This window comes from Cibotium barometz, chromosome 14 (assembly GCF_041138505.1).
Source record: "Cibotium barometz isolate CiBa-2024 chromosome 14, ASM4113850v1, whole genome shotgun sequence".
Classification (NCBI taxonomy): domain Eukaryota; kingdom Viridiplantae; phylum Streptophyta; class Polypodiopsida; order Cyatheales; family Cibotiaceae; genus Cibotium; species Cibotium barometz.
Genome location: NC_141059.1, coordinates 50,383,242 through 50,408,751, shown reverse-complemented (window position 1 = coordinate 50,408,751; position 25,510 = coordinate 50,383,242). Strand labels below are relative to the sequence as shown.

General features: G+C 47.3%; 2 protein-coding genes across 3 annotated transcripts in view; one reads left to right on the top strand and one right to left on the bottom strand.

Annotated features, from left to right (window-relative positions):
* The first annotated feature begins 2,018 nt into the window (after positions 1-2,018).
* Positions 2,019-25,510, top strand: part of LOC147632145 (zinc finger protein-like protein) — an 87,238-nt gene continuing 63,746 nt past the window's right edge. The window contains exons 1-3 of one of the 2 annotated variants that reach the window (XM_086808781.1): positions 2,019-2,390; positions 12,201-12,679; positions 12,849-12,963. In XM_086808781.1, the coding sequence (XP_086664907.1) occupies positions 2,088-2,390; positions 12,201-12,679; positions 12,849-12,963 (897 nt within the window). In that variant the 5' untranslated portion in view covers positions 2,019-2,087. The remainder of the gene's footprint in view (positions 2,391-12,200; positions 12,680-12,848; positions 12,964-25,510) is intronic. The other variant, XM_086808779.1, reaches the window with a different exon arrangement.
* Positions 18,863-21,144, bottom strand: LOC147632146 (uncharacterized). The gene is made up of 3 exons (XM_086808937.1): positions 20,619-21,144; positions 19,872-20,520; positions 18,863-19,748 (listed from the first exon to the last, which is right to left on the bottom strand). The coding sequence occupies exons 1-3, from the start codon at positions 21,142-21,144 to the stop codon at positions 18,863-18,865; spliced, it is 2,061 nt and encodes a 686-aa protein (XP_086665063.1).

The following is a 25,510-nucleotide window of genomic DNA, read 5'->3' as shown; positions in this document are numbered from 1 at the left end:
AAAATAGGTGTGTCCAGGGCCCCCAAGCTCCACCCATCTATAAAACCCATTTTGCCTCTCAGTTCCTCTCCCACTTCTTTTTTTACTGGCCCATCAAAATAGTGCTTCCTCCACTCCTATGAAGAGTTTTTCCACCATGTTGAAATCCCCCACCAGAATGCAAGGACCATGAATGTTCAATGTAGATAACCAATCCCATAGACTCCCCCTCTCTTTATAATTATGAGCTCCATAGATATTCACAACCCATATTCTCTCTCCCCCTAATTGGATATCTACAACCAGGGCCCTACCATTAGGTTGGTTGGCAACTACACAAGGTTTCAAGGATTTCTTTATAATGAACATCACCCCACTGTATCCACATCCAACCCCCCCATATAACACTACCCAGTCTTTAAAACTATCCCTGGCTGACCCCTTTCAACCCATACAAATTATGTTCTTGGATAGCTAGGATGGAAAGCCCCCATTCTTGTACTAATCCCCAAAAGGCTGCATTTTTCGTCCTGTCTTTGATGCCTTTCCACATTCCAAGTGCAGCCCCTAATCTATACTTTGTTATGCATGCAAGGGAAGTTTATGGGACCATCTCTACCTCCTCACTGCCATCTTTATCAGGGGTTGGTTTCTGGGTGTCTTTCTAGGGTCATTCAACCTGCCAATTAAACCTTTCAACAGAAGATGTCTCACTCTCAGTTCTTCCAAGATGACTAAAAGGGTTGGAGTACATCAATGGACTAAGATCACTAGGAGATTTGTTGGCGACCCTCTCTCTAATTATGGGTTTATTCTGGGTCCTCCTAGCTTCCTCCTTATCTAATCTAAGACTAGATTTACTCTTTGGCTTTTCAAAAACTCTGGTCCACCCTCCTTTAGCTTGTTCGCTTCCCTGAGGGTCCAATAGCTTCTTACCTTTTTCTTCAATTTTCTTCAATCCTCCAGTTTCGAGACAGACTCCACTTTATCCTTTTCCATGTCCCCCTCTGAATCTACTACCTTGTTTTCTTCAATATTAGTTTTAACTTGAGGCCCACTTCCGCAAAATCTGGCTATGTGACCAAAACCCCCACACTTAAAGCATGCCCTTGGGAGAGGGCCGAATTTTAGGGCCAAGTTTATTTTACCAAGTTCCCCTAGATCCACTTCCATAGATTTAGGGGTCTCAATTAGGTGATACAAATGCTATTCGCCTATCGACTAGAGTCATCTTCTTTTGGAACGTACAAAGTCGGGCCCAAAGAACTAGCTAAATCCCCAAGCGTCAGGAAGGAAGGCCAACAAACTCAACCCACATAGGACATGCCTACTTTAAACTTTTCCTAACATAAAAAGAGGGTCAAAAGGTACTGCATGCACCAGCTCTTGGCCCATAAATAGAGGAGCCCTAGCAAAGAGATCAGAGACAGCCTGCCCTCTAATGAAAAGGACATTAAAGAACCCCTTACTAAGATAAAAAACTTGAGACACCACCTTTTCATGAAAATATATCCTCTTGTAGCTATCTTCCCAATTCCACCTTAGAAGGTGGTCTACCCGGACAGAAGATAATCACGCTAGAGAGAGAGAGAGAACAAGTTTATCTGCCTACTTACCAATTCGGCAAGGACCCTTGCACATACCTTAGCCTTGGTTGACTGTTCTGAAGGGAGTCTAGAGCTCAATCTAGCAGCAACCCAATCCGGATGCATTCTCTTCACATCCGTGGTGTCATCCTCCTTTGCGCTTCATGGCCTTGAGCTCAACCTGGTCCCAATCTCCCCAGTCGTGTAGCTCTTTGTGCACCCCAACATTGCTCCTCCATGACTACTACTCGACGTCCTGCATGCGACATACATCGGCCACACACCCCACTAGCCTTACCAAGCAAACTCGCACGAGTGGAGTAATACCCACGTTCCCGGTAAGAGCTCCACAATATCATAATGGAGGCCCTTAATTATGTGGTGTTATCTGGTGCCCTTATTAAATAAATTAGCGAAAACAACACGGTGGCCTATATAAAAAAAGTATATTATTGTTTGCCTCTGTTAATCCACAAAAAAGAAGAAGAAGAGGAGGAATTTTGTTAAGGAACTGAGCGCCTGATGGCTCCGCCTTCAGTTCATTCTTCTGCTAACGACAAGAGTAGAACGAAGTACCTTCTGGAAGTCCCCGATTCGATGTTCGATGGTGCGCTTGTGTACTACCACGGAGATATTCATGGAACCCCACACAGCGATGGCGCAGTTCCCTCCACACAGAACCCCATGTTGGAAGTCTCTTCACACCAGGACACCCTCACCCAGGGAATCATGAACCGATGGACCTGCAGCACGTGTGGCAGCCTGGATTTCGCCTCTTTAGATGACCAGAGATCTCACTTCAAGTCAGACTTCCATCGCTTGAATGTAAGTTTCTACATACCTTTTTCTATGACAGTTACTTGCTTGAGAACTTCTCTCAAACTAAGCTGAAATGACAACAATTCGGAAGTTAAGTGACTAATCAAGTGCTAATCATGGTGTGCCTTTGTTTCACATTGCGGATGGAGAGTTTGCACAACGCATGCTTGATTGGAACTGCTAATTATGATAAGTCATCACCTAATGACTAACTAGAGCTAATCTTTGATTTACCTCTGCTCTAAATCATGAATGAGCTTGTGCAAATGATGCTTGATTGGAAATACCATGACTAATTACGTGCTAAGCATGATTTATCTTTGGAGCTTATTTCAACCAAGATGAAATGGTGGAAATTCTCAAAGATAATGACTGATTAGCATTTTGCAATGATGGTGATGTGAATTTTATCTTGGGGCTGTGTACTCAAAGATCTTGCACCTTATAGAGGTCAGTTTCGAGTCAGTCCTCTTAATCAACTTGGAGAATTCACGCCATAGCTTAGGTTTGCATCATAAGCATTAACAAGTGTATAGCCTCCAAAGAAGTAAATAAGCAAATACTCCTGCTAGTAGGGGGGGGGGGGGGGGTCCTTCAGTGGGTATTTGGGACCCAATATTGTGTTGTCTATTTTCTCTTCTATTCTCTCTTGCTACTCAGTGAATGGATGCTAAAGATTTCACCAAAGTAAAGGTTTAAAGAAGATTGCTTGTGCGTTACAACGATCAACCTCAGTGCATGTAACATTGGTATTAGAGCATCAGGTTGGTGACCCAATTCAGCTACCTAAAGAAGTTAAAGCATCTGGTGGATGGTAAAATTGCAGTCCGGAAAAACCACCCAGGCCTCCACCATGTTGGGAGAGACATCACATCAAGAAGAAAGCTAACAGGAAGTTATGGAGGAACAAAGTCTCCAAAGCGACACACCAAAAGAAAGTACGCTTCTGCCAAGCACAGAAGAGCTCCTGAGAATAATAATGGAGAAAATAAATTCATTGAAGATGCAACTTGCCTACAGAAAAAGAGAAGCCCAAAGAAGGTCTCTCAAATCTGGCAAAAATGTTATTCGGTATGGAGGAATAAAGAAGAAAAGATGACAAAAGACGTGAGGAATAAAGAAGAAAAGACGACGAAAGACGTGAAGAAGCAAGAAGAAAAGTTGAAGAAGAAAAAAATAAAGAACAAAGACATGTGGAGGAACAAAGGGATAAGGAAGCCACACACAAATGTGAGGAAGGCCAGCGCTGTTGAGAAGAAGCCGACCGAGAGTTCCAACAAAGACTCAACTGGGGGGCTCTGCAACCCTAGCATCAGTAGACGATGGCACAAATTCTGGCATCCCTCCGAGGATGGCTCCAAATCCTTCATTCACCACCACCCCTGTTGGATTATATATCATTTCCAGAGGGTCTACATCACCTTTTCATGCTTGTACTGGTCATTTTATGAGACCTTGCATTTGCATATTTTAGCAGATATTATTTGGGATTTTTTTCTACCATTTTTAAGGCATTTTATAGCATTTTATGCTATTGGACAGCTGTTTGTTAGAAGTCATCTCCTGTCTTTCTGTAGACACCAGGGCCTTTGTTGTGGGTGTGCCCGCCCTTATTAGGTGTCTTATCATTTTTCCTCACTCCCCGTATTTTTTCTCCATTTTTCCCTATTTTTCTGTGGCTTGGGTGGTAGCCCCGTGGTGGATGGTGGACCTCTGAAGCTGGTCGACTGCATCTGACATGCTGCTAGCTGTTTGTGTTGCTTCAGGCCCACGACCCCCCAGATGAGCTGGCCGACACCATGCTTCTGGCCGACTGGTCCTCATGGCTGGTCGTGGAGCTTTATGCTGTGTCGGCTGCCCTACAGCAGCAGGCCGATTGCTGTAGGGGGGCCATATAAAATGCCCCCCTGTCCCTTGCCACATTCTGTATCATTCCCAGGATCTTGTTGTGTATATAGAGCAGAGTTACACGCCTCTACCACTCTCTCTTGTGCTGTTATTTTCTGCATTGTGTTTTGCTCTTGTGTTCCCAGATCTGGTCATCATCTCCGCTGTGTATTTTGACATGGTATCAAAGCCTAGGCTCTAGATAGTTCTTGGGATTTGTGTAAGCAAGAGGGGGACTGTTGTGTTGCTGATTGGTGGACTGTTCGGGACTGTTTGGGAAGAGGAGAAGCAAGAGGACGGCGGGCTGATTTGCTGGACAAGCCACTTGCAGGTGTAAGTTCTTCTTTGTTCCCACCCACCCATCCTTTTTCAGAGTACATCCCCGCAATGGCAGATCGGTTAGAGATGGCCGAGAGGCATGTGAAGATCCCGACACTCCCCACGTTCCCGGTGGACCGTCAATTGGACGGGAACAACTACGGCATATGGAAGGTTATGATGGAATCTGTTCTGAAGTCTTACGACCTCGCTAATTTCGTCGCTGTTGGGGTTCCACAAGCCGGAAGTAGAGGAAGGGGAGTTGAAGCTGGCCTCTTGCATCTGACATGTTGCTGGCTGTTTGTGTTGCTTCAGGTCCACGACCTCCCCAGATGAGCTGGCCGACACCATGCTTCTAGCCGACTGGTCCTCATGGCTGGTCGTGGAGCTTTATGCTCTGTCGGCTGCAGCAGGCTGACTGCTGTAGGGGGGCCATATAAAATGGCCCCCTGTCCCTTGCCACATTCTGTATCATTCCCGGGATCTTCTTGTGTATATAGAGTAGAGTTACACGCCTCTACCACTCTCTCTCTTGTGCTGTTATTTTCTGCATTGTGTTTTGCTCTTGTGTTCCCAGATCTGGTCATCATCTCTGCTGCGTATTCTGACACTGTTGGCCTACTACAGCTGGCCGACTAGCTCTTTGTAGGGATATATAAGGGTGCTCACCCTTTCCCTCACTTTTCATCTCATTCTTGCATATCTGTTGGAGGTCATTGGCTGTAGCAACAGTCTCTTATGCTTGTAAGCACCTACAGGCTTCCCTCGTGCTTATTTTCAGCAATAATCAACTGTTTCTAGCCTTCTACAGTTTGTGCTTTGGGCCTACAACCTGTGATGCTCTTTCTTTCATGGTATCTGAGCCAAGCACTACTCTACATGTAAGAAATTGCGGCGTTTTTTTGATTGGAGTAGAGGCTTCATCATTGCTGCGTTTTTTCTGCATCTGTACTGTTGGACTACTGCGTTTTTGCTGTTGGAGGTTGAAGCTCTCTTCTAGGTACTGAGGACAGGGTTCCTGAGAGATTTGCTTTCTCTATTCATCTTTTCCCACCCTCCCTCCCTCTCTTCTTTCTCTCCTCTTGCTGTGCACAGCTTCAAAGGAGGCTATTTGCTATTTTTTTAATAGCCCTCTTTCTTTAGAGAAGGTTTCTTGTCAGAGGACATGGCTTTAGGAGATTTCTCTACTGCTGCTCCTTCTCCAGTTGATACTCCAGCTCCTCCATTGCTTGGATCCCCTGCTCCTGCTCCCCAGGTGGTTCCTCTTCCCAATCTTTCTTCTCTTAGTTTCTCTCATCCAGGTCTTACTCCCACCCTACCCATATACCATCCTACAATCCTCCCCAAGTTAGCGACTCCATAAGGCTTGCAGCAACCAACTATCATACTTGGTCTTTCTACACTCAGTTATTGCTAGGAGCTGGGGTGTCCTCACTTGGTGGACCCTGCTTTGAGAAGCATATTGGATGCTTGGGCTCGTTTTATTATCATCCATTGCATGACTCCGTCTATACAGGCACAGTTTGTCTCTACTCGGAGTAATGCTCATTAGATGTGGACAGAGATCCAGAGGAGATATGGGAGAGTTTGCACAGTGAAGATTACCAAATTGGAGTCAGATTTGGAGAAGCTTACAATCAATGAGTCAAATAACTTGATTGAGAAGATTGGAGAGTTCACTCGTATCAAGCTGCAGCTTGAGGAGTACGTGAGCACCATCAACAATCCCATCCATAAACTTCTTGGTAAATTGCTTGCTTCCTTTGATTCTTTTAAGGATAATATTTATTTCCGTGATCCTCTCCCTCCTCTTGAGGAAGTCGTGAGTTATCTCCATGACAAGTGGAAAAGGCAAGTCACTCCTTCAGTACAGTTTGGACTCCCCTTTTTTCCGATTGTCTCACGAGGATAGCAACCGGGTTATCTGGTCAGATCTTCTAAGCTTCTACACACATTGCACATGGATCACACCCCTGGAGCTCCCCACGAAGATGCACTTTTACAGAGACCTTCCTCACACTCATTGAGGATGGATTCATCCAGCAGCCGGGCTACTTGAGTGTTCACATGTCCCATGCCATGCGGATTGTTTGGCCAGATACGGGTTTCTTCCCACCGCCTCAGAGTGGAGACAAGTAGAGCTGAGCGCATCTTCAGAGCCGGGAAGCTCGTACGGACACCCAGAGGGGAGAGGATCTGCCGACTATGCCACACAGAGGTTGAGACGGAGGAGCATTACATATGCTGCTGCCCAGTATACTATGAGATCCGCGGGAGGTTTCACTGTCTATTTCGTGAGGGATTCGGTCCACTCTCCAAGATCATTGACTTCCAGGACCAGCGTTGCCTGGGCGTCTTGAGCTCCGCAGACACAGGGACACCTTCTTGAGAGACAGGCCCTAGCCACCCCACCCCCTCCCTCGGCAGGCAACCATCACCAGTTTCTTCTGGACCCAGGAGGTGGAGGACACCGACATAGTGGATCTTGTGGACCCTCCGCGAGCTGCTCTGGACCTACCTCGCCCGAGAGGAGTTACCTCGGACCGAGCCTTTGCAATCCAGCGTGCGCGACTCCCTCGACCCCCCCATCGGCCACGATCACCTCATCAACTCCAGATCCAGGACATGCTCCACCGCCATCGAGCTACCTTTCCATGTGACATAGTTGAGGGAGACCTCTCGGCCATACTCGTCAACCCCATGCTTGACATTTTGGAGAGTGGTATACCATCTACTCGGAGCTGATGTTGCTCCCATGTTTTTATGTTCTTAGTATCCCATGACGAGTTTACATGGACAGTTTTGTATCACCCCAGTGAGATAGCTATATTTATTTTTTCATTCTGTTTTATTTTCCATTCCATGATGAGAAATGCCATGGACATTATTGTACCACTGTGGTCTCATAGGCCCATTGGGTCTTTAGTAGATGCTTAATATATCTTTCTTTCTTTCTTTCTCTCACGTTTCCTTGTTCAAGCTCATTGCGTGTGTGTGTTTGTGTACAGGCAAGCTCTCCCCAACCCCAACATTTCCGAGCACGGAATTGGCTTAGTGGGAAGTCTAAATAGCAGGTCTTCCCGAGCATGGAACTGGCTCAGTGGGAAGTCTAAATAGCAGGTCTTCCCGAGCATGGAATTGGGATCCCTGACAGTGGGCTCCACGTCTTGGCCACACTACCGGTGACATGAGGCCTGGCCTCCCACAGTGATGCGAGTCTTGGCCTTAGTACGGGCGACACGAAGCTCCATGGCCTCCCGTACCTTAGCATGAACTAGGGGAAGACCACTTGGGCGGCCAAATGGTGACACTTCTCCTCATGCACCAAGTACTTGTTAGAAGTCATCTCGTCTTTACTGAGACACCAGGGCCTTTGTTGTGGGTGTGCCCGCCCTTGTAGGTGCTTTTCTCATTATTTCCTCACTCCTCGTATTTTTTCCCATATTTTTCGCGTTTATCTGTGGCTTGGGGGGGCAGTCGTGAGCTGGCAGGCGCATTCTTCCTCTGGCCGACTATACCCGACTTCAGTATAGTGCTGGCCGACTTATGTTTGCTGGCCGACTGGTCTTGTAGCCGGTCGTGGAGGATCTGCACCTCTCGGTTGCCCTTGGAGCAGGCCGACTGCTGCCTGGGTGGGGTCCATATAAAATGGACCCCCACATTGTTACTTCAGCTATTGTGTGGCTCTCCACTTGTCATTGTAGCCTTCTCTTGCCATTTTAGCTCATGGGAGGCCCAAATCTATAAATTGGAGCCCTCTATCTTCATTAATAGAGGCTCTCTTGCTGCACACTAGCCTCTACCACCATTACAGGCTGCCCTAATGATGGCTACTCTCTTTCTCTCTTGAAGGCTGCCCATGAAGAATACCAGTTGTTGGGGACTGTTTTGGAGGCTTCCATCGCGAAGAAATACTGAAGGCAAGGGTATTTAATCATTTATTATGATTTCTAGCCATTGTACTTGTTGTACCAGTCCTTGTACCGGCTGTACCAGCTTTTGTACTTGTCGTACCGGTTGTACCAGCCACCGTACCGGCTGTACGAGTCATTGTACCTGTTGTACCGGCTGAATGGAGAGTTGTACTTGCTGTACCAGCTCTATTGCATGAAGACCTATGGTTTTTGGGGAAGAATCAGTACCCACACGGAAGTATATGGATTTTATTGTTGGATCGGCATTTCTACAACCATTCTGGCTTGGTTGCCTCGTGTTGGGCTGTGTTATGGCAATTGTATATGGATAATCCGGTATCTCCCGTGGGGAGAGTAAGGCCCTCAAAGCTTGTACATGATATTATTCTCCTTGGGTAATAAAATACGGGGGGGGGGGGGCGGCCCATTCCGGCCTCTATGCAGTGTCACACGTGCAAGCTCCATTTTCAGCATTTGTGGATGTTTTGTCCAGCTTTTATGTTTTATGCAAAGTGATGATGGATATGTGTTAAGGTTGTGGCCATGTTTAAATGTTTTAATATGCATTGATGGTATCAACAAGTGTGTCAAAGGCCCTAGTCTGCTGGGCGCCGCGAGCTACATTGGTATCAGAGCATAGGCTTTCTTGGAAGCGGAGGCTTCCTTCTATCAATAAGGAAGAGAAAAGATCTCAAGTGGGGACCACACTTACCATCATTGTTGTTAAGCATGGCCAGCTGCTTCATAGCTTATGAAGCAAGAGCATGAGCAGTAGACAGCTTGTTGATATAAGGATTTATGAATTCACAAAATTTTATCTTGGAAGTGTGGAGTTGGCTTTATGTGCACATGTTTAGCACTCTTTCCATATAGATATTGTGGATTATATTATAAAGCTTACAACAAGCTATATGAAGATATATCTTAGGATATCTTAAGGATATGGTGACGAGATATTTCTTTTGGCTTCACGACTAACCTGGCAAAGAAAAGCTAAGTATACTTTGAGTTTGCAAAGTTGGTGATTTTGCTATTTACTATGAAGTATTTTTGATGTTCACTAACCCTTGTATAGCCATGCAAGGAGAAAGGTGGTGTTGTTTGCCTTGAAATGGTTTCAGGGAAACATTGTTTATGGCTCCCTTTATTGGATGGACTATATCTATGGAGATTTCTTTCTTGGACGAGATTTATATAGATATTGGGACGAGATTTATATAGATATTGGGCTTCACAAGCAACATTGCCCGAGTTTATAGAGAAGAAATATTTGGATATCTCATGGATATGATGCTTTTATGGATAAAAGTCCACCTCTACTTGAAGGTGTGTGGTTAGCACGGAGTATATGGTAAGAGTTATGGTATACAAGGATTATAGTATACAGCTCTATGGATTCTTGGACTTCTTTTCTAGGGATTTGGATCTATCCTCAGGTTTATGGATTATTCTTTTTGGCTCCCTTTATTTGGGATGCATTGGACTTATGAAACTCATGGTTCACATGCCCTGTGTAGTGTTCTCTTGTCCTACGTGCTCTCTTGAAGATTGTTTCTACCATGTGTCGGTGGAACAATAGAGAGCATATGGAAGGGAACATGGACACTTTCGAGGGTAGTGTTGAGCACAACATACCGTGTGTAGTGTTCTCTTGTCCTACGTGCTCTCTTGAAGATGTTTCTACCATATCTGGGTGGAACAATAGAGAGCATATGGAAGGGAACATGGGCACTTGAGAGGGTAATGTGAGTTGGTGGCCGAAATGCCTACAAAACTATTAGTGGCCGAAATGCCTATAAACTATGTGTAGCAGAAATGCTTATGGAACACCAGGCTATTTATGCTTGCGAGTGATTGTTTTATCTTGTTACTTGAGCCCACCTCCATCCAAGGTGTGTGATCAGAGTACCAACACGGAGTGCAAGTGGTAAGTGGACATGACGCCTGGTTGGCACGGGACTTATGTCTATGCCAAGGGTCATGTGGACGTAGTCTTGTTGGCAGGAGACTTATTTTGTCTCGCCCATTTACTTGGGACATGGATTATGATATCTCGACTTATGGGACTGATTTGTCTCGCCCATTTACTTGGGACATGGATTATGATATCTGGACTTATGGGATTGATTTGTCTCGCCCATTCATGATTTTGATATTGGTATTATGGAGACTTATTTAGTCTCACCCATTTCTTTGGGACATGGATTCTTGAGTTATATTAGATTTTTGAGACGGTCTCGTCTCGCCCACTTGATGGGACATGATTTTATCTTGAATATATGGCTTGAAGCTTAAAGTTGCGGACAACTTTTAAGAAGTTGGGGAGGATGTCACCAGCCTGGACATTTCCCAGTATGAAAGGGGTCTGGTGGACTCCAGGATGTCTAAATATTTGGAAAGTACCAGCTTTGGGAATGGGGGATTATCCTAGAATACAAAGGACCACACTTCTAAAAATTTAGGAGAGTTGCTATTTTTGGCTCGACTCCGATGGAAATTCTGTTCGCGTCATTACATCTGGAATTGAGCAGATACCAAGAGTTGGCAAAGTGCCTATGACAGAATGTCTACCACTTGGGATATTTTTATAGATAAAGTTTATGGAAGGACCCATCTCCTTAGATTGGGACATGTTGCAAGAAAGTGGACCAATGTGAGACAAGTGGCCTGACACTTGTTAGAAAGTGGATCAATTGAAACGGCAGGTTGCATCTTCATTGGTGACAATTCCACCATACCGATACACAGTGAGGGCCGGATGGAGATCATTCCTGATGGTAGAGGGGGGAAGCATTCCTCTCGTGTTCTTTATGTCTCCGCACTTGGTTTTCATCTGTTGTCGGTGCATGAGGTGTGCAAGACTGGCTTCCGGGTGGAGTTTGAGGAGCATTCTGTTGCTCTACGGGACTGCGAGACTGGTCAGATTGTTTCGGAAGGCGGCGTGGAGAATGGTATATACGATCTCTCCCCACTCTCCTCTTTGACAAGTTCTCATATTGGTGTGGTTCCACATCCACGAGCTGAGAGGGGGTGTTAGCAGTCATCTCCTGTCTGTACACTATGCCAGGGCCTTTGTTGTGGGTGTGCGTGCCTAGTTTTGGTGTTTCCCCATTTTTCCTCACTTCCATGTATTTTTCCCATTTTTTGCCCAGTAGTGGGAGGTTGTCCTCTTCGTATCGGCTGTTCCATTTGCTGGCCAACTGGATCCTGGGCCTCGACCTGCTGTCAGCCCTGGCCAACTGCCCTTATGCTGGCCGACTGGATTTTGTGCTGGTCGTGGGCATTTGGGCTGCTGTCAGCTGTTTTAGTGCTGGCCAACCAGCAGCCTGGGGCCATATAAAATGGCCCCTTGCCCCCCACACTCGTTATTCAGCATTCCGGGATTTATTGGTGTATATATAGCAAAGTTACACTATCTTCTCTCTCTTGCATCTGTGTATTGCTCTCTACAGCAGTTGTCTTCATTTCCGCTGTGCATTCTGACATAGTCTAGGTGAAAGACTTCCACATGTGAGAGGGAGAGTATAAATCATGTGATGAGGTGGAGCGTTTCAACTTCAGCTAGGAGATTGATAAATTGATGTATGTCTATCTCTTACACACAGCTACTAAAGGTTGAGTATTTATTTTGAACAAAAGGGTTGCAATTTGTGACATATGCCAAAGAAACACATTCATTCGGTGAAGCTTTTTCCAGGTTAAGCGCAAGCTGGTTGGAAAGGATCCCATTTCTGAAGAGGAGTTTGAGGTGCTTGCTCAAGGACATCGTGAAAGAGATGACGATGTCTCCAGCATCTCTGGGTCAGAGGAAGAGGACAATGATAGCAGTGACGAGGAGAAAGCACATAGCACCCGATCCTTTACTGCATCTAAGCCAGCAAGCCACAATCACATCTCTCTATTGCTTCAAACCTCAGATGAAATAGCTACCTTTTGGAAGTGTGTGGTTCTAAGAGACAATGAGAAACTATGCAAAGCTAAGGCCGATTATAGCATGGGAAGTGGAGGTTTTGTTACTGAGAATGAATTGTTGCAAAGGTTGAGGAGCTTTGTCACCAGTGGGGGGTCTGAAGAGAAAATTGTGTGGGTTGTTTTGCTCTCAAGAGGTGGACACTTTGCGGGTTGCGTGTTTGATGCTAAGAAGGGCTCAATTCTTGCACACAAAACACATCACAGGTGAGCAGCTGTGGAAGGCAGACTTCAACACACGAATGCAGTTGATTTAGCACCTAAAACTAAGTTATTTTTATCAAATGAATACCCTTTGCGGACTTGGATTGCTGTATCTTGGGCTTGAATCTTCATAAAAAGAAAAGAGAGATTTTGAAGCTTTTACAGGTTGCAGGTATGTGGTGCGTGCAAAAGCTGGTGGGAAGCAATCAACAAAAGATGCAACTGGTAGAGCTCCCAAGTCTGCAGGTGCCTCTCTGCGGCGTCACAATGAAGCATCTTTACAAAGAGTAAATATCTGTGCTTTTCTTTTTTCTTACATTATGTTCATAATCATGTGGTAATGGTTAGTGACACCAATCCTACACAGTAATCTGTAAGAACTAATGCTATGTGCAAGACATGGCTGCTAGAAAACCTTAACACAAACCCTTAATACCGACCTAGCTGCCTGCAAATCCTTACACACATGCAAAAACGCCTGGAGATCACCTAACACAAATGCTAGGAGAAAGGTGGCCTGATGCTCTAATACCAATGTAACATAATTGTGGAAGCTAAGATCAACGCTAATGCTGGTTGGTTAACAGTGAACTTCAAGTACACAATAGACAAGGTCATAGACCTCAAGTACTGTATATTGCCAAAACATGATTATATACAATGATGACACACATCCAAACTCATATCTGTATGTATGGTGTGTAACCCTTTTTTTTCCGGGAAATAGATCCTAATGAAAAACAGCCACGATGGACTAAATACAACCACAAAGGGCTAGATACAACCTCGCCACATGTACAGGGTGGAGAGCAAATAATCAAAGGTGGAGAAAGATGCACTTCTCCTCCGGCTGGCCGCTCTATGAGGAGAAGGCTTTCTCATACAAGAGGGGGGTGGGGGGAATAACCACACAGGTGGTCTGAAATGCCAAATGGGATCACCACCACTGTCAGTGAGAAAAGGGCCAAGCCGCCAGAGCCTCAAGAAAGCTTCCGCATGCGATCCGAGTCACCCTGCAACTTCCCCCACCGAGTCACTGACTGAGGGTATGGATGATGTCGAGCCAAATGCTCCTGATGGACTTTGTAGGCGGAGTGTGGGTACCCTCGATGGCTTCGCTGCATCTAGCTCGCCATATGTGCCAAGCTGCAATGCTGCTGCAAATCTCCCATCTCTGATATGAGCCTGGTCTCTAGTGGGTAGTAAATGGGGCTGTGAGTGGTATTGCCGAAATGCGGAGGTGAGAAACCTGAAGGGCTAGACCCCCACCATCCTCTTGATAAGCCCATACAACCTCAGCCTCTGTGGCCCAAGCGACGGTGCCCCATGTAATGATCTGGGTCGAGGCCCTATCCATCGTGAAGATGTGGAGAATCCATTGCCAAACCTGTTGAGCCTCCGGGCAATCCTAGAGACAATGTTGTTGAGACTCCTAAGGGTGGCCGCACCTCGTGCAAGCTGCTGGTTGACCTCCAATGCAAGCTCCTGTGTGCCATCAGCCAAAGAAAGAGGGTGATCTTTTGAGGCCAAAAATTGTCCCAGAGCTTCTTCCAAAAATCTGAGAGGAAACATTGGGAGAGGCACTGTGATGACTGCTAATGTATTGTTGTTGTTGGGGTGCCATCAATCTCCGTCATCTAAATCCTGCGGCCTAGCCGCGCTGTATATGCAAAAAAAGGGGCATCCAGAGCTTCCTCCCGATCAGTAGGATCATGCCAAGTCCACTCTCTCGGGTCCCATTAGAGGCGCGTGAGAGGTGGGCTCTCCCATATCCATAGCCGCGAGAATCTCCCCTTGGTCACCTTGGCCGGCGGGGGGTCTATGTGCCACTCCCGTGCCTGCAATCTAATTACCCTCACCCTCTGTAAAGTGCAGCCACTGAAATCCTCCAAGGGGGGCTCAGATTTCTCTCGTCTGCTATGGGGGCCAATAGAAAAAGTGAGCAAACCACTGTCCTCATCCGCTCTGTGGACTGCCAATATAACATCATGCATGGTAAACACGTCTAGCCACAGTGGGGGGGTTGGGTTTGGGATAGGAGTCAGCCACTGTTGAGGAATAGCAGAATCGATGTCGATGCTGAGCTTGTCTCGACCCCGGATCCCTATTGGGCCTCTCTCCTGAACCTCCGGGGGTAACTGTCTGTGCGCAAGCCAATCTCCAAGGGACGTGGTAGGTCCTATGCTCAACGCGCTCCCCTTTGAAGCTACCGGAGCTATCTACCTAATTGCCGGCGTGAGGTGATCTCAAGCTCGAAGTAAACTGGCTACAAATTTGTCCTCAAAAGTTGGGCTAAATCCATGGGCCCGCATCTTTGTGAAGATCCATCTGGTCCTCTGCGGCGAAGGGCCCCCTAGACTCGGGGTGCATGCTGAAATCTGGGCCAAGAGGAAGTCCTTTCAAGGGTGCGGTTCTGAATAGCAGGGTCAATGATGCCTAGCCCCCGTCTACTTTGTGGCTGAATGATTACTCTCTGTCAAATCCCCAAGGGTCTCCTCATAGAGCAATCTTGAAACATGACCCAAAACTTGCAAAACAAAGCCATAAAACGTGAAGGGGGTGTAGGCATGACTCACCACCCAACCATGAAAGCCGTGGGAAAAACCCACAAGACTTGGCTATCCCCACCGAGCCACGAGCTGAGCTAACTAGCAAGACGCACCGACCAATCTCTACTCCATGACGTCCCATATTGCGACGGAGCTACCCTCATGGGCCTCGAGACTGTTGCCGGCCTCAGATGCATGAAGCAGTGCACGTATGCACTAGATTCAGGCTTCTGACCATAGAGATCTCGCAAAGACTCGCGAGACTCTGACCAACTAACTGATCTTGGCCACCCTTTTATAGGCTCTTGGCCGGTCACCGGGCGTCCACACTCGGGCGCCCGCATGTTAGTCCATCCCTAGCCCAAATCGCCAATCGGTCTGCCTAGCTCGAAGCTATCCCAAGCCTTTAGCTAGTCTTGTGTGCGTGCTGCACACGGTAGATACTCTGCGCACATGACACTCTCCATGCCACCTTGGCCCTGCCTGGCAGGCCTCCCGTCATTGTCGGCCCATAAGAAGTTTCGTATCAACCTTTGTACCTGGCCAATACATGCTGGGGAGAGGGCCCAACAAGAAGTAATGTATCACATGGTGGCAAGAAGGACTTGGTTTGCCACCACCACTCTCCCAGGTAGGGAGAGCCTAGTGGAATTCCAGTACAAAAGCTTCTTCTGAATGCTCAGAAGAAGAGGGGCTAGCTGCTGCTCCGGAGAGATGCCGATGCCCACCTGGCATCCGAGAAAGCAAACGGGAGTGCCCCTCAGGGTCCACTAGAAAGCCTCAACTTGGCACCAAGTCGGGGCGGGTGCAAAGCCTACCCAAAAAGCGCACAACTTGTGCGAATTGATTTGTGCTCCTAATGCGCGACAAAAGATCTTCATCGCTTCAGTGAATCTCTGGAGATTCCTCACATCTCTTGATAGGTAAGTTGCTGTGTCATCTGCAAACTCTGAGTCCAGCAGCTCCTCCTGAGTACGAAGGAGGAGACACAATCCGTGGAGCCCCGTCTCTTGGGTTGAGAGAAAACCGCTCATGGCCTCGGCGACGAATAGGAAAAGGTAAGGTGCGAGAGGACAACCTTGCCGGACCAAGGAGGAAAGGGGGAATTTATCGCAATAGGCTTCTTGAATTAGAACCTGATTGTGAGAGATTGAGTAAAGTCTTGAAACCCCATGGATCCACTCGTGACTCCACGGGGAACCCCATCCGGCTCATTGTGCCCTCCAGAAAGCTCCAATCCACCCTATCATAAGCTTTCTCAAAGTCTAGGAGTAGCACTATGAGGTCCTGTTGCCGCATCCTGGCCGAAGCAGTCGCCTCCCAGAAGGTGAAGATGTTGTCGAGAATGCTTCGATCTTGAAAAAAACCTATCTGAGTGTCATGGATCAAGTCAGGGAGGAAAGGCTGAAGTCTCCAGCTGATGGCCTTGGCCAAGATCTTGTAGGTGGTCCCAAGAAGGGTGATGGGTCTCCATTGTCGGATCTCCAATCTATCACCACCCTCCTTAGGAATCAAGTGTATCAAGCCCTCTGAAAGCCTCTCTGGCATGGCACCTGTGGTCATAATCTCATTGAAGCCAGCTCGAAGGTCGCCTTCCATGAGGTCCCAATGGCGAAGAAAGAAAGAAAAACTGGAAGCCCATCCACCCCCGGGCATTTTCCCCTAGGAAGAGCAGTCAATGCCTCCGCTAGCTCCTATGCAGTGAAGGGAGGAGTCAATAAGAGGACCGAAGAGCGAGGGGAACCACCTCTCTCGTGTGCCACCAAGCCCTCTCGCGTATGTCCATCACCTGTGAAGATAATGGGGCACCCGTGAGAGGAGGAAAAAATTAGTGGTGATGGCTCTCACATGGGGGGGTCAGTGTAACTCGTGGCGGGCGCCCGGGGGACTAGGGCCTTTGTATATGGATAATCCGGCATCTCCCGTGGGGAGAGTAAGGCCCTTAAAGCTTGTACATGATATTATTCTCCTTGGGTAATAAAATACTCCAAGGGGGGGGGGGGGGGGGGGGGGGGGGGGGGGGGGGGGGGGGGGGGGGTCATTAAGGCTTGTATGTGGTGTCACATGTGCAAGATCCATTTTCAGCATTTGTGGATGTTTTGTCCAGCTTTTATGTTTTATGCAAAGTGATGATGGATATGTGTTAAGGTTGTGGCCATGTTTAAGTGTTTTGATATGCATTGATGGTATCTACAAGTGTGTCAAAGGCCCTAGTCCCCCGGGCACAAGAAAGCCTATGCTCTGATACCAATGTAACTCGCGATGGGTGCCCGGGGGACTAGGGCCTTTGACACACTTGTTGATACCATCAATGCATATTAAAACATTTAAACATAAAAGCTGGACAAAAACATCCACAAATGCTGAAAATGAAGCTTGCCTGTGTGACACCGCATAGAGGCCGGAATGGGCCGAACCCCCCCCCCCCCCCTCCCTTGGAGTATTTTATTACCCAAGGAGAATAATATCATATACAAGCTTTGAGGGCCTTACTCTCCCCACGGGAGATGCTGGATTATCCATATACAAATGCCATAACATAGCCCAACACGAGGCTACCAGCCGGAACACAGGCTGTAGAAATGCCGAGCCAACAATATAATCCATATACCTCCGTGTGGGTACTGATTCTTCTCCAAAAACCACGGTCTTCATGCAATAGAGCTGGCACAGCAAGTACAACTCTCCATTCAGCCGGTATAGCAAGTACAGTGGCTGGTAAAGCAGGCACAATGGTTGGTACAGTCGGTACGGTGGTTGGTATAGCAGGTACAGCAAGTACAAATGATGGTACAGCATGTATAGTGACTAGTACAGTAGGTACAATGGTTGGTATAGCAAGTATAGAAGCTGGTACAGTTGGTACAATGGGTGGTATAGCAAGTACAACAAGTACAAGGATTGGTACAGCCAGTACAATGGTTGGTACAACCGGTACAGTGGTTGGTACAACAGGTACAATGGTTGGTACAACCGGTACGGTGGTTGGTACAGTAGGTACACCAAGTACAAATGCTGATATGTCATGTACAATGACTAGTACAGCAAGTACAGTGGTTGGTACATCAAGTACAGAAGCTGTATAACCGGTACAAAATGGGTGGTACCATAGCAGCCAGGTACGCGACGGGACGTATAATACAGCAAAGTATAATACGCGTATTATACGTCTTTTCGCGGGGCCAAAAAAAAAACGTCGTTTAAAAAAAAATAAAAAACACTAGTTTAATTACATTTGGTCGAGACATGTCACATACATGTTTAAAGTTGAAACTTGAAGTGTTGAACTTTAAAAGACCAAAGAGTCAAGACTCAAGACTGGAGTTATAACTTATGAACTTATGTATGTTTAAACTTTAAACTTTAATTTTGAAAGACAAGGAGAGACTTGAGTTATGAATCATTATCATGCTTAAAGAGATTAGAGAATACAAGATAATCATGAAATGTACTGAGTACTCATGAATCTAAAATCACAAAATGGGAATCTTGAATCTTGAATCCTGAATCCTAACATAAATAAGGACGAAGCCGCAACATAATAACAATGAACATATGTCATACATAAAAATGAGCCACTAGTCTGTAGATACTGGAATGTGGCATACAAAATGTGACTCATGAGTCATTCATCGAGTCAAGACTCGGACTCTGAGCTAGAATCATCCCCACCATGGTCATGGTCATGCTCATCCTCTTCGCTAACACTCCAATCACTAATGCTGGCCTCTCCCTCTGGCTCGGGCTCGGGCTCGGGCTCTGCCTCTGCCTCTGCCTCTGCCCCTGCCCCTGCCTCTGTCTCAAGGCTCCTGCCCCTGGCTTTGGCTCTGCCCCTGCCTCTGCCTCTGCCTCTATCCTTGCCTCTGCCCCTGCCTCTGGTGCCGGTCCTTGTGCGAGTCTGATGTGCAAAAGAGGCTCTCTCTGCTGCAAGGAAAGCCCACACTTCATCTTCTTCGTCACGAGGGTGCACTAGCTCCTCCATGCGAATCTCAACCTTGAAAGTGTCGGGATTGATCTCATTGATTGCTTTCATTTTTGTCCTCTTTCGAAGAAGCTTCAGATTGGAATTGACAAAGACAAGACGCTTTAATTGTGCAGGCAACAAGCAATTTCTTTTCTTTGTGTGTATGGCCGCAAACAAGCTCCAGTTTCTCTCACAAGCGCCGGAGGAGCAATCTTGTGAGAGAACCCTCATAGCAATGCGCTGTAGCTCAGCACAGTCACCACCATACTTCTCCCACCAGCTGACAGGTTTAAGCTGGGCATCTCGAAGACTAGCTCGTGGTGAGCCAAAATCAACATCATGCATGTCGCGAAACCGAAGAAGTTGGGTCTCGAGAAGATCTTGCGTTACTGGGTCTCTCTCCACTTTGGTGGTGTACTCTCTCCATCCCACATTTAGCTCGCGATCATGTCTCTGAGCATCTTGTCTCCAAAGTGGATGCAAGATGTGGCTAACAGCATGAATTGGACGATGAAACCAATCCCATCGTGTTTGCCATATCTCCTTGATTTCATCCATCCTATTGACATAGAAGTTTAGCACAAAAGACAATAAATTAGAATCTAGAATACATTATAAGAAAAAAGACTCAAGAGTCAAAAGCAAAGAACGACTTACGTCCTACAACTTGCAAGTAGCATACCTATCATCATCAAAGAGGTTGCTTGCATTGAAGGCCGCGCCCACCTTCTCCATGAACTCGTAGATGAGGCCCATGGTGCATCCCTCCGAGTCGCTAAGGCATAGTGCTGCGATCAATGGCTCCATGAATGCTACAATGCACTCCGCATCATGCCAAAAGATTGCCTCATAGATGAGATCCTCAAATCTTTTGCCCTTTTCGGTGTGGCTACCATCCCATGAAATCCATTTGTCATCCGTAATCATACGCCGCAAACCACGTCGACATTTTACCAATTTTTGGAGGACAATGAAGAGGTAGGCAAAGCGGGTACTTGAAGGCTTTGCGAGCACCGTCTCACAATTTGCCCGATAGATACCAAGAGCTCGTTGCTTTCTTGTCACATAGTTTACCATAAACTCTGCCTTCTTCACCACATCCGCCACCCATGGTATGGCTCCCACATCTTCAATTAGAAGATCAATCGAATGCGAAGCAGAAGGAACCCAATTGATTTGTGGATAGTCTCTCTCCACTAGTGCGCCGGCAGCCTTGCAATTGGATGCATTATCTGTGACTACCGCAACCACATTCTCGCTTCCCACTTGTTCTATTGCTGCCTTTAGATGCCCATAGATAAATTTAGCTGTATGTGCCTCCCCGGAGCCATCTATGTAGTCAAGAACATGGTGCCGAGACAACAAGAGACAAGGATATTTAATAGAGGTCGGCGTTTGGTGTCCGACCACCCGTCACACATAATAGTACACCCATACCTTGCCCATGCCGCCCGTATTGGTGCTAGCTCCTTCTCAATGTCCATGACCTCTGCCTTCAATTCTTTGGTGCGAAGAATCTCATATGATGGAGGCTTGAATGGGGGCCCCTCATCCACCACCGCACTAAGCATGTGTAGAAAAGCCGGCTTGCGAGCATGGTCAAAGGGCACATTGCACTCGAAGAAGTATTGCCGAACTCTTCGTCTTGTATTGTCATGCTTGATTTTGGCCCAACTTTGTTGAAGAGACTTCTTTGGCACATTTGGAGGTGGAGGGCTTGTGGTGAAAGATGGATGTGCACCACTGCTATGTGGATGAGAAGAGGCTGGAGCTCGAGAAGAACCGGCAACTGATGATGCGGGAACATCCCGTTGTGGTGAAGTCTGGGAGGAATCTATTATGATGGAAGGTGCCATACCTTGAACCTGAACTCGGGCTCTCTTTCTGGCACGAACAACACTTGGATCTTCACCCAATTTCTGAATGACATCGTCGGGAATGTCGTTGGGACACATCAATTCCCTGGCCAGTAATGTGGAGAAGGTGAGCTCTAACACGCGGTGCACTGCCGGTGTAGACAATGTTGCAATGCTTGCACCGCCAATTTTTGTCAGCCTTGTTCTCGATCACTTCATCCCATACCGCTAATTTCTTTCTCCCCATGTTACGTCTCACACGAGTGCCGCCACCCGCGTAGCCTGTAGGTAGTAATAAGTATGCGTGTGTGAGTGTGTGTGTGTGTGTGTAGATAGTATGTAATATGTATTGAGACGAGAGAGAGAGAGAGAGAGAGAGAGAGAGAGAGAGAGAGAGAGAGAGAGAGAGAGAAATGAAATGATATATTAACGTGTTCAAAAGGCCAAAATGACCTATGAGACCAAAAAGGTTATAACAATTGGTGGATCTGATACAATGTCTGTGTAAGCAAAGCTAAAAACAACTAAACAACTAACTGAAACTGAAACAACTATGAGGAAAAGTACGGTACTAGGAGCTGCTAATGGATAACATCTGGGAGGAAAACTCCAGCAACAAAGGTAAGCATCATACACATCACTATCCAAAGATGTCTCTCATCGGTCGATGGCGGATATCCTCAATGTCCTCCATGGTGAGTACTCTGACTGGACGTCTCCCATGCCGTGCTAGTATGGTCCTGATCCTCTGTTGTAGTCTCCGCCGGTGTCGAGATGGGCCTCTCATCTTGGGGTGCCTGGACCGCCCCAGCTCTATAGCCTGATCAATCAGTGTACCTCTGGTGCGGCTGTACTCTGGGGCTAGCTGCAATGCCTGCTGACCTGACTGCTCAATCTCTGGTCGAAAGAAGTCTGTAATCTGCCTCTGTAGGTGTCTCTCCCTCTCTGATCCCCTCCCTCTCAGGAGACCCTCTCTATGTCTACGCAGCTCTAGCAAGTACAATCCGAGGCATCTCTGATCCTGGTATCTCATGACTCTAGAAAGTGGTCCAAAGCCCTCTCTGAACAGGCAGTGAAAACGGCCTCGTATCTCATAATATACTGGACAGTGACATATGTAATGTAACTCTGTCTCTGGCTCCATCTGGCACAGCTGACAAATCCTGGCCTCAGCTGGTACTCCTTTGAATCTGCGAGTCTCAATCTCTAGCTGGTGTGAGGATGTGCGCATCTGACCAATAGCACACCGTACCCCATGAGAAAGATGAGTATCCATGTAGCTGGGTCTAATCACAAACCCATCCTCCGTGAGCTGGAGAAGATGATCTCTATAGAGTGTGAGAGAGAGGGAGGGTGCATCCAGGGAGTACTGAAATGGAGGTAGCCTGTCCATACTAAAGCCATGCAGTTGGAACCAAGCTGTCATCTGTGCATACCAACATGATCCGTCTCCCTGTGATGCGAACTGTCGTGAAGACTCCAGGGCTAAGAGAGAGAGAGAGAGAGAGAGAGAGAGAGAGAGAGAGAGAGAGAGAGAGAGAGAGAGAGAGAGTATATGTACTATGTAACTTGTAAGACAGAGAGAGAGAGAGAGAGCTTCGTGAGAAACATGTACACAAGAGAGACAGAGAGAGGGTGGAGGGGGGAGAGAAGAGATGAGAGAGAAAGAGAGTATATAAGAGAGAGAGAGAGAGAGGGAGAAGGGGAGAGAGAGGAGATGAGAGAGAGAGGGGGTGAAGGAGAGAGAGAGAGTACCGTGTGAGGTTGGGCGTGCAGGTTCGGGAAGTAACAGAGCGCACGCGGATCCCAAAAAAGCCCAAGCATAACGTTAAACGTTAGCCTGGCAAATTTTTAAATAATAAAAAAAACCTCACGTTTTTTTGGATAAAAAACGTCCCGTTGAGTATTTTTTATAAAAAACGCGTTTTATAGCTGCTATGGACCGTGGTACAGTAAGTACAACAAGTACAAGGACTGGTACAACCAGTACAATGTCTAGAAATCATAATAAATGATTAAATACCCTTGCATTCAGTATTTCTTCGCGATGGAAGCCTCCAAAACAGTCCCCAACAGCCGGTATTCTTCATGGGCAGCCTTCAAGAGAGAGAGAAAGAGAGTAGCCATCATTAGGGAAGCCTTCAACGGTGGTAGAGGCTAGTGTGCAGCAAGAGAGCCTCTATTAATGAAGAGAGAGGGCTCCAATTTATAGATTTGGGCCTCCCATGAGCTAAAATGGCAAGAGAAGGCTACAATGACAAGTGGAGAGCCACACAATAGCTGAAGTGACAAGTGTGAGGCCACTTGTCTCACTTTGATCCACTTTCTAACAAGTGTGAGGCCGCTTGTCTCACTTTGGTCCACTTTCTTGCCACATGTCCCAATCTAAGAGATGGGTCCTTCCATAAACTTTATCTATAAAAATATCCCAACTAGTAGACATTCTGTCATAGGCACTTTGCCAACTCTTGGTATCTGCTCAATTCCAGATGTAATGACGCGAACAGAATATCCGGAGTCGGGCCAAAAATAGCAACTCTCCTAAATTTTAGGAGTGTGGTCCTTTGTATTCTAGGATAATCTCCAATTCCCAAAGCTTTTACTTTCCAAATATTTAGACATCCTGGAGTCCACCAGACCCCTTTTCATACTGGGAAATGTCCAGGCTGGTGATAGTCAAAGACAATGGCTCCATCCTGGCCACTCAACCTGCAAATACCATCTCTCCTGTTGTGGGGGCTTGCTATCTCAAAGAAGTCTCCCGTGACTCTATTGCTAGCCTAGGTCCAAAAAGAAGCTATGGCATGGTATCTGTACTCCACCCTCCTCTCCTCAATGGAGCCGATTCTGTACGGGCATTAGCAAGCTGACTCTCAATCGAAGGGCTATTGGGGGAACTCTCCTGAAGCCGTTGAAGAGAAGCAAGACCCCTCCTCAGACTCCTCTCTTGCTCACAAAATCCCTCCAATCTGCTCCGAGCTACCTCTTGCAAAAAGCTGCTGATCTCACCAAGGCTTGTATCCAAGGGTCATGCAGCAGAGTGTGAAATAAAATCCAGTCCCGCCCAAATTTGCTCTATCCTGCTGCAGATATCGGGATCCTGAATAAGATTGTCCGGAATCCTAGAGCTCGTGTGCTTGTCTTGCCTTCAAGGATCCTCTAAGGTGAGAATAACTGGAGTGTGATCCGAGAAAGTAATGCCCGCCAAGATGCCGATCATGCCCCCATGGCCGCAAGCCCACTCATCCACATAAAACCTGTCAAGTCCAGAGAGGTTGAGGCTTGTGCTCCTCCTATCAGACCGCGAGAAGCACAGGCTTCCAGGGCTGCACCCAAACTTTGGAAGATGCTGAGGATCTTGTCCCCTGAGTGCGAGGATCAACACCTCCCGTGCAAAGTACTCTGTGCTTGAGACTGTGGGCGTGCCTCCTCCGAGTCTGTCCTTTGTTGCCTCAATCATGTTAAAGTCACCACCCATGCACCAAAAATCAGCCTGAGGAAGGGCCTCACGAACTGTGCACCATAATATGGCTCTACCTATTGCGACGTTCGGGGCATAAACATTGAGGAAGCCCACGCAATCCGCTCCAATCATAACAGCAACCCACTGTGCTTGCCCAGAGACTACGACACCTGAACCTGTCATTGCCGGCAAGAGCTCCTCGCTGACAGAAATACAAAAAACTCCTTGCGTCCTCGAGGGGCCAAAAGACGGTGATCAAAAAGTGTGGCTCTTGCCTGGTAAAATCTTCCCGCAGTGGCGGCAGGTATGCCCCTTGGAAAGGTGATGCTCCTGAAGGAGGAGAATGTTGATGGGTGCCCCAACTGGAGCTCTGTGAAGCTCGCCTGTGAGGACGCCTCGCCTTTGAAAGCATTGAGGCCCCCCTAAACCCTGAATGTTTCATGAGGCTATCCGCATATCAATCTCTATGGGAAGCGGAACTATCGGAACTGCCCTCCACTTGAAGAGTCTTGGGCGTGGGTTTAGATGGGGAATAATCACAATCAGTTCTGGGGCGAAGGCGCGCCAAGTGGGCGCGGATCCCGTCCTCCATGTGTTGCCACTCTGTCCGAGCGGGAGAGTAGGCTCCATCGATCACAATCGAGGTATTTGTAAGAGGGGGGGGGGGAGTGGTATTGCAACTGAGATATGCAGGAACACAAAGAGCAGTACCTCTAGGTTGGAGGCCACCACCTCCTAGTCCTGGTCCCTATGGCCTGAGCCTCCAAGCTCCATCCTAGCCAAGGGCTAGAGGTGGGTGAGCACGTCGGTGATGCGAAGATTGTGAAGGTGGTGTGAAAGCTAAACTGCCTGCCCTTGGGTCGCAGCAGCCGCCGACTCCGAGTCCCACTCCGTCTCCGGGTCTGCACTCAACAGAAAAGAGAAGATCATCGCGCCAGTCTCTGGTGTAGAAGGTCTGGAGTGATGAAACACCACACATATCTGAATGGGTGCTATTGTCTC

Coding starts and splice junctions, on each gene's coding strand:
- LOC147632146 (XM_086808937.1), bottom strand. CDS start 21,144: ATGTGTCCCAACGACATTCCCGACGATGTCATTCAGAAATTGGGTGAA. Junction 20,521..20,618: donor GGCATGGGCAAGGTATGGGT/GTACTATTATGT, acceptor TTGACTACATAG/ATGGCTCCGGGGAGGCACAT. Junction 19,749..19,871: donor AACCTCTTTGATGATGATAG/GTATGCTACTTG, acceptor CTATGTCAATAG/GATGGATGAAATCAAGGAGA.